Here is a 9153-nt window from a genome sequence, read left to right on the forward strand (position 1 = left end):
AATGGGAAGCTTCAGTCTGCTGCCGCCCCCTGCTGGACACCGCCTGAACTACACCTGAACTACACCCACAACAGGAACAGTCACATTCTCTGTAGACTCACTTATTCTGCTCAGTTTTGTCATTTCATGTTAATCTGATAAAATTGTTTTATTTATGAAACAAAACAAAAAAAATCTTCAAATCACCTGACCCGACTCAGCAGCTTCAACTTCTGCTTCATTTCAGTCTTTATACTTTCAAAATCCACATTTAGCAATGTCTGATCGCCACATCATAAAGATCATTAACCCTCTGACTGTCATCAGGTCGTTAAAGGGTTAAAATGAAAACTGATCCAGAGAAACTTCATCCTCTTTCTGGAAGTGATCTTTAAATTAAAATCAAAATGATTAGTTTGTTTAAGACTGAAACATGTTGAGAAATGAACCAGAACAAAAACAGATTTCACTTATATTGTTGTTAAGTCGACGACTCTGGAACCAGATGTTTGAACTGGAGAAACAGCTGAAAATATACTGTTAAACTTGTTGATCATTAGGTGTACTGATGAATTATTGATTAATTATCAGAGATCAGTGAACAGAGACTCCGAGCTCGTCTTTGACTTTAATCTTTTTATTGGGTAGAAATCTTCCTGTGGTCTACAGACGACGACCGCGGCGTCCGCCCTTCCTCCTGGTCGAGTCTGATGGGATCGGAGTGACGTCCTCTAAACAAACACATGAAGAAGAAACGGGAGGTCAAAGGTCAGTGTAAAGGCTTGGTTCGCTAAAATAAACAACAGTTCCGTGTGTGTGTGTGTGTGTGTGTGTGTGTGTGTGTGTGTGTGTGTGTGTGTGTGTGTGTGTGTGTGTGTTACCGATGCGTCCGATCTTCATGCCGGATCGAGCCAGAGCTCTGAGAGCAGACTGAGCTCCAGGTCCTGGAGTCTTCGTCCTGAAACACAGTTTTACTCGTTACACCTCAGACAGTGAGACGACGACGGGCAGGTGAGACACAGATCAAGGTTCGTGACTGTAACATCATGTATTGATACCGATCATCAATGAAAGATCAGCTGATACCGATCACGTTTGTAACACATTCTATCAGTCTCTCTCTCATGGTCAACATGTTTTGTTTTGGCGGCCAGACAGGGGGCGGGGCTACAATACACAGCACACAGGTCATCGATGACTACAAGCTTTAATTCGCATCTTCACGTTAATGAAAACCAGTCGACCAATCGAGGCGTCCCTAGAATAAACAGCTGTTCAGACAGGTGAGTTTACCTGTTTCCTCCGGTGGCCCTCAGTTTGATGTGCAGCGCTGTGATTCCCAGCTCTTTGCAGCGCTGAGCGACGTCCTGAGCGGCCAACATGGCGGCGTATGGAGATGACTCGTCTCTGTCGGCCTTCACCTTCATCCCACCTGTCACACGACAGATCGTCTCCCTGGAAACACAGGTGAGAGTGGTCAGAGCAGGTAACAGGTGACATTTAAACAGATCGTGTTTCATATAGAAACACCTGAGAGCAGGTTAATTGATCAGACATGAGCCGATCAGATCAATCACTTTATCAAACTGAAGGTGTTTATCTTCTTCTGTTAAAACAAACTGATTCATTAATAGTTTTGTTTTTCTAAAATTAACTAACTTTAAACATTTTATCTCCTTCAATCTGAAGGAAGAGGTTTAATTATTTTAATGTTTCATCTTCACTCAAAGATCCAGTTTGTTGGAGTCAACAGGAAACACGTGTCGCTTAACAAAATAAAAGTCTCCATGTGAAATCCCTCTGGACATGGACCAGGACTGATAATTTAATCCATAACCTGCTGATAAAACCAACCTATTAGTTTAACTTTGATTAATTATGTATCACCACAAAGGTTTGATTTTATTTTATTTACAGTTCAATAATTCTGTTGTAGAAACGATCAATTTGTGATGAACACCTTCAGCTTAAGATCTTAAGCACTGAATGAAAATATCAAGCGGATTGTCAAAATAAAAGTCACTGTCCTGCATTAAACCTGATCAATTCACACAATTAGTTATTGATTATCGACTCGTCTATTAAACATCAGATCTTCAACTTTACACACTGAAACTTTGATCAATCAATAGGTTTATTGACAGGAGATTAATCACTGGGCCATTCATCAGACTTCACTGAAGTTGATGACAGAATGCTGTCCTCCAAACTTGTACTACAGCTCCCATAATGCTTTGGGCAAGATGAAGCGGAAGTGTACAGTTGCTTAGGAGACAGCTGTGATCACTTCATGCCTGCAGTCTACCATGATGTCACTGGATCACTGATACTGAAGGAAGTTCTGCAGTGATGGAGCAGTAAACAAACAAACAAACAAACAAACAAACAAACAACAGCCTGTGTATCGGACTTACTTCCCGGAGAGGTCGGTGACGTGGACAAAGGTGTCATTGAAGGAGGCGAAGATGTGACAGACTCCAAACACGTTCTCTCCTTCGGCCACCTGAGGACCCAGACTGATGACCTGCTCCTCCTTCTTTTCCTTCCCTTTACGAGGAGCCATGTCTGAGGAGGAGAAAGAGGAGGAGGGGAGTTAGACATGATCACCTGTCGATGCATCTACAGACACCTGAGTTACTCTATCAAGAACAACTGAGTCATGTTCAGCCAAACACACTGACGGAAGAAGAAACAGCTTCAGGTGAAGAACACGTCACGTATTAAAGATCATAGTATCTACACGTCAATAACATAAACTATTAGATTTATATTATTCACCACGACAGGAACCTGAGTTACACTGAGGAACAGGATCCTGCAGAGCTTCACCTGCTGGAAACAAAGACTCGACTCAGCTATCACCACCAGGTGAGCAGGAAGCAGTCCTTTACCAAGTCCAATTAACTGACGTCACACTGGTCAGCTGTACCAATAATTACACAGTCACTTAGAAACATCCATCAGCCCAGTAAACATCTTCACTCAGGCTCATTGTAAAGAAACTCAGTCTGATCAAACCTCCCCGCTGCACCGTTGTAAACTTGGCACATTGAGAGAAAACCTTTCCACTACAACTCAACTAACGTGAAGTCCTCTGAACAGACTCGACAGGTCTCAGGAATCAGACTCACACCGACCGGAATAAAGTGTCCGATAATGGATCCACGGTGTGAGACCGGTCACATGGTGGCTCCAGCGCCGGCTAACCGACGCTCAGGCCGGGCACAGCAGCTCCAGGCCGACACCGGGTCCCTGATCTCACCCGGAGGAGAAACCACCGTCCCGACACTGAGACTCTGAACCGACACGATGCATCTTAACGGGAAACGACGGAAGAAGCGATTTCAATGAACCAGGAGAAGAAGAACCGACAGTTAGTGGGAGCTACATTAGCATCTTAGCTTCTGCAGAGCGCGTCCGTAACGTCACCTGGACAAGTTTTACCTGTTGCTTTACTTCAAACTCCAGAAACCCCAGTAACGCATCTGCCCCATGTGTTAGATACACATTAAATTAAATTAACATTTATTCCCCCGCTCCTGGACTCCGCTCGGGGCGAAGATGGCGTCGTGTTGGCGCCGTCACAGACACACAGCGGGAAAAAAAACATCTAAAATCCGACATTTAGTTTGACGCACAAAAACAATTTAAGACCGAACAGACTCGAACATCGTCACACATTCACGAGAGACACGTTCACCTACCGGATGATCACCTGAAACTGAGATTAATGGAGGATTAAACTCCGAGCGGGACTCACCTATATGTGTCTCTTCAACAAGCAGAAACAAGAAAGGAAAGAACTTCCGCTTCCGGGACCGAAGTTGAGGAATTCCAGCGCGGGAAGTAACTACTGCCACCGTGTGGTCTCTACGCGAAACTTTATTTTATTTTACATTTATTTATTTTATTTGTATTCACTCTTAAATACAAGTAGAAAATAATCAAAACTCACAATAAATGCCAATTAATTAATTTTATTTTCCCCTAGGGGATAAATAGAGTATCTGTCTATATATCTATATATCTACATTTATTTACATTATTTTATTTGTGATTTCCCCCCCATTTTTGAAACATCCTCACATGTTCCTCATTATTATTATTATTAGATTTGCCAGTTTTTATTATTTTTATTTTTACATTTATTTATTTTCAGTTTTGACCAGCCATGAAAAAAATCAGATTTTGCAGCTGACATTTTGTATCTGAATTATTACTGTGAATTCATGTCACTGCGAATGATTCTCTACATTAACACAAGGAATAAAGACACATTCAGCTGCTGTTTCTCACAACGTCACACTGACCTCAGATCTGCAGCTGATCTGATGAGATGGAGATTTAAACTGAGTTTGCACAAACTTCTGTAAAATGTCTCATTTGAAAACTTTACTTACATCATTATTAATGATTAGTTAATGATTTTGATCATTTTATCACAATTTAATTTGAATGTAAATGAATGATCGATGACTACAGATGTTTACACAGAGCAGTGCTGCGTCTTCTGTTCTTCAGTCGAACCAGAATGATGTGAACATTTTCTAAAACGACTTGATGTTTTGTTTTTACTGGATGAAATAATAAAGTTGAATGAGAATGAGAACAGACCAATCAGACGGCAGCGTTTAACCACCTCAGTTTATTTACAGAATCACTTTGAACACGATGCAGAAGAAGAAAATACTCCAGAAAACTACAAAAGAAAAAAGGTTAAAAACACACTCTCCCTCACACACACAGTTACACACTGGGCATGCAGCACTACACTACAGTACAATATCCATCATAGTAGAAAAAGCTGAGTGGATGATTATTGATCATTAATTATTGAATTTGCGAGCATGACCATCATGAATGGGAAACAGCGAGGACTCAGTCTGTGTGACCTTTGAAGTTTTGATTTTACTTCATTACAGAAATAAACAGAAAAAAACATTTAAAACATCCGGAAATTAAAAGATGAACGTTTATTTATTGTTGGATATTTTATTTATTAATAATTTTTACTTCATTTCTGCGTCTGGAAGCAAAAAACAAATGACCAACAGAGAACAGAGGAGCTCCAGACAGACCCTGATCCAGACCTGATCCAGACCTGATCCAGGTTTACAGTGACAGAACTTTAATGAATAAACAGTGATGAACCCGACAGGAACCGTCAGGACACAAAAACATCAAATTTACTTGGACAGACACTAAAAATCAAAGAATAAATAAAACTTGAGGTGTTGGTGTTTTTTAAAACGACACAACATGGACTCTGTCTTTACACTGACAGTATCACACATTAGAGCTGAGTGAGGCTTCACGAGTCAGTTAGCTCAGGAGCTAACGTTAGCATAATGATCTGTTTCTTTATTCTGTTCTAATGTATCACCAGAAGCTTTAGGTTGACTTGTTTGTCTTTAGCATTAGCTTCAGTGTTAGATTATAATAATAATAATAATAATAATAATAGTAATGAATGTTACCATGTTAGCTTGTTAGCATTATTAGCATTCCAAACTGTAACCAATGAATGCTAGCCACAAATTAGCATGTTAGCTTGTTGAAAACCTGCTCAGGACCTGCTCACAGTTCTTCGTCTGAAGCCCCCCCCCCCCCGCTGTTTCCTGTCATGTCAATAAGAAAAGCTTCCTGTGGTTAATATGCTCTCAGTGCTGCAGGTGAGGCCTCAACACAGAGACTTCCAACCCCGGCCCTCACCTGTCTGAGTCTGACAGGTGAGTCTGACAGAGTGAAGTCTTCAGAGAAACCTTCTGCTTGTATATGAACCTGTGACATCGACACAGTCTGAGTTTCACTCTGACCCGAAGGTTGGAAGTTGTTGCTTTACCGTCATTCAGATAAACATGGTTAAGCCACGCCCACTGAGCATGTGTTGAAAACACAGGAAAAACATGGTGGCATCTGTTCAGAGGAATAATCTGAAATCTGCTTTAAGATGAATTCTTCAGTTTCAAGCATAAACACCTAAATATTAGTAAAAAATGACATCTCAGATATTTCTGGGACTGTGTGTGTCCCGGTGAAGATTCACTGATAAATCACTGTTGAGTGTCTTAAAGGTCAAAGTGGAGCTTTAGAAAACACGACTAGTCTACTGTAGAAAACATTCGCTCTGCAGCTGCCGGTCAGAGTCCCAGCTCAGTGAGGAGGGGGCCGAACCTGACCGAGTCACACAGGTGTCATAGCAAACACCTGAACCATGACCGATTGACCAAATCAAAAGATAAAGTCTGTTAGAAAAAAAACAATTTCAAACAAACTGATTTTATAGTGAGAGCGTTTGGTTTTCACAATAAAAGTCTGACATGCAGTAAATTATACAGACGTGATCATTTTAAAAACCTTCAGACCTGGACAACACTTAGTCCTGGTGTTAGCATTAGCATTAGCATAGCATGGATTTGATTTTGAGAATGATTATCATTAATAGATAATAATTAGAGTCTGAGTCAGTCTGAGTCATATTTAAAGGTCATATATGAGATTTTTCTGCTTTTGCAGTGGGCGGAGCTTTAAGAGTGTTCATAGTAAACAGGTGAGCCCCAGTACCAGGCTCCACCCCCGCAGTGTAACCCTGCCCTGTCGACCTGGATTCAATGGTGACATCATCACAGAGACCCCGCCCCCCGCAGGTCACAGGTCAGTCACATTCAGCTTCCTCACAGTGTCTCTGAGCCGGGACGCCAAATGGCGCCGAGATGTTGATTGACATGAAGGGCGGCAGTGCTGCGGCGAACACATTCAGCGGTTGCTAAGGGAACTGGTGTCACACTCTATAATGCATATCATACTAACAAAATCATAGAGCTAATAAACAGTGTGTTCTCTACAGGTGATTCACACAATGTTCAAACATTACAAAGCTTTAAATATACAAACGCAGAATACTGAGAATAATAATCAATATAATCAATATAATCATAATAATATCATCATAGTAAGAATCTGATTGTACAAAGTTCTACATTCTCCCGACGGTAAAAAGCTGTTAAAGCCTCCGAGACAAACACAACAGGTCAAAGGTCGCAGAATATCAAAGTCGGCACTGCCACTTTTCAGTTAGCACGCGGCTAGAAGCCGCCATCACTCCCAGTGAGGAATGCTAACAAAGCTAACAAGTCCCAGTCAAGTCACCCGAGGGCAGGAAACTGACCTGAGAGCAGCGAGCGGCGAAACGCAGCAGAGACCAAAGTCAAACACAAACACAAAGTCAAAGTTCGGCATGCAGCAAATCACGTTTCTACAGATTCAACACTGAAGAGGAAGAAACACAAGCTCTCCGTCACAAGCTAACGGCTTCTACACGCCGTCACCACCAAACCTCCTCAAATACAGTCCAACAACAACACTTCAACTCACTGTCCAACGAGTCAGATCATTAAATCATATATAATATCAGAGAGAGGGAAGAGGCTTCACACAGAGACTCAGTCGTCAGTACGGAGTCCCAGAGGGGCCAAAAACACCAGCAGCCTCATTATATCTGAGGGAGAAACATTCAACAGATCAGCTGATTTTTAACATTAGAAAGTTGATTATTTACCAGGATAATTCCAGCAGTTTGATATATTTCTATTTAATATATTAAATAGAAATATATTTAAATTTGAAAGATTTTAGACAAATAAAAAAAGTGTGTTGGGAAATAAAATGGTCGAACAGTTGAGCATAAACGTATTTAACATCCAGATTCTTATAAACTCAGTGAAGACGGGAGAATTATTACATTTACTGAACAATACTGAAACGATTTCTTGGTTTTTATTCATGTATTTTCTCTTGGTGTTTAATAATTCAACAATGTCACATTTAACTATTTAATCTTTGACTTTTTTGACGACTCACACAAAGGAAGGATTCAACTTTAAAACTGTATAAATATAAAGCTGTAGTTCGTCATTCACTGGTCTGTTGTATAAGAGCTGTTCATGGAAGGAGTCATCGCATAAATATTCATATCTAAATTTACCCACCTGTTAATTAAGCTTAATATATATTAGTGGCATTCATTTACTTTATAGTTACTGTTTATAATAATTTCAGTTACAAATATTAGTGTTACTGTCAGACACTCGTTAACTAATCAGCTGTTGATGATATTTTTATTAGTAAATGTGATCTATTCTTCTTCTGGAGTCGACGTCAGTATCTGATTTAACGACTGAAGTCACATGACTGTCCTTCATACATGATGAAAACATGTTTGTCTCTCCTGGGACTCCGTACTGACCAACTCATTGTGGCTGATGGAGGTTGATCCCGGCAGACGACAGGTGATCGTGTCAGCGATTCTGATTGGCTGATACTTTTGTGCAGTTTTACACCGAAACAACAACCAGGAGCCGTATTCACAAAACACCTTAAGTTAAGATTTCCCTTAAAGTCGGAGTTAAGATTTCCTTAAAATGTTGAGTTAAGTTTAAGGTTTTCTCCTTTTCTTAGTCTTATACTTAAAGAATCACTTAAAGGCAGTTAAACTGTGTTTAGACTGTAAAGACCTAAAGGGAGAAACTAAAGGTCTCTCTGACTCTATCTTAACTGTAACACGACACCATGAAGAAGAGTGTTGCTAATGGCAGAAGATCCCTGGTCTCCATGGAAACAGTACAATTTCACTGCTGTAAATACCTTAACTTTTTTCCTTAACTAAGGAAACATTTTAACACCCTTAAGTAATTCCCTCAGCTAAAGAGAAATTAAACCTTAAGTGTCATATTTAAGTGGAGAACTTAAGGTGTTTTGTGTTACCGGCCCCAGATTAATGAAGGTGAAACCAGGAACGAGTCTTAGTTAATCATCGTTTCCATGGTTTAATTTTAATTTAATTATATTTAATTCATTTTATATTTACGTGATTTGTTCCTTCTCATGTTTCCTTCATTTCTTTCCTGTGTCCTTAGTTCCTTTACCCTTGCTTCCTGCTGCAGCCTGTCCTATCTTTCCCCTGTGTCCAGCCTATCCTTTCCTTTCCTTTCCTTTCCTTTCCTTTCCTTTCCTTTCCTTCCTTCCTTTCCTTCCTTCCTTCCTTCCTTCCTTCCTTCCTTCCTTCCTTCCTTCCTTCCTTCCTTCCTTCCTTCTTTCCTTCAACAGACACAGTTCCTTCGGGAGAGCAGCAGGCCACAGACTCATCACGGTCCTGGTGGTGGTGGTGGGGGGAGT

General features: G+C 40.6%; 1 protein-coding gene across 1 annotated transcript; it reads right to left on the bottom strand.

The window, feature by feature from the left end:
* Nucleotides 1-600: 600 nt before the first annotated feature.
* On the bottom strand, nucleotides 601-3823 carry rps14 (ribosomal protein S14). The gene is made up of 5 exons (XM_023426234.2): nucleotides 3740-3823; nucleotides 2394-2544; nucleotides 1273-1434; nucleotides 861-937; nucleotides 601-710 (listed from the first exon to the last, which is right to left on the bottom strand). Exons 2-5 carry the CDS (start codon nucleotides 2540-2542, stop codon nucleotides 643-645), a joined length of 456 nt encoding a protein of 151 aa, XP_023282002.1. The 5' UTR covers nucleotides 2543-2544; nucleotides 3740-3823; the 3' UTR covers nucleotides 601-642.
* Nucleotides 3824-9153: the final 5330 nt, after the last annotated feature.

This window comes from Seriola lalandi, unplaced genomic scaffold (genome assembly GCF_002814215.2).
Source record: "Seriola lalandi dorsalis isolate HSWRI2012SDOR001 ecotype SW California unplaced genomic scaffold, Sedor1 jcf7180002054818, whole genome shotgun sequence".
Classification (NCBI taxonomy): Eukaryota; Metazoa; Chordata; class Actinopteri; order Carangiformes; family Carangidae; genus Seriola; species Seriola lalandi.

Bases quoted from the DNA above. Each gene is read 5' to 3' on its own strand.
- rps14 (XM_023426234.2), bottom strand. From the start codon at position 2,542: ATGGCTCCTCGTAAAGGGAAGGAAAAGAAGGAGGAGCAGGTCATCAGT. The intron at 1,435-2,393 runs GTAAGTCCGATA...CTGTGTTTCCAG, and splicing joins GTCACCGACCTCTCCGGGAA to GGAGACGATCTGTCGTGTGA. The intron at 711-860 runs GTAACACACACA...GTGTTTGTTTAG, and splicing joins CATGAAGATCGGACGCATCG to AGGACGTCACTCCGATCCCA.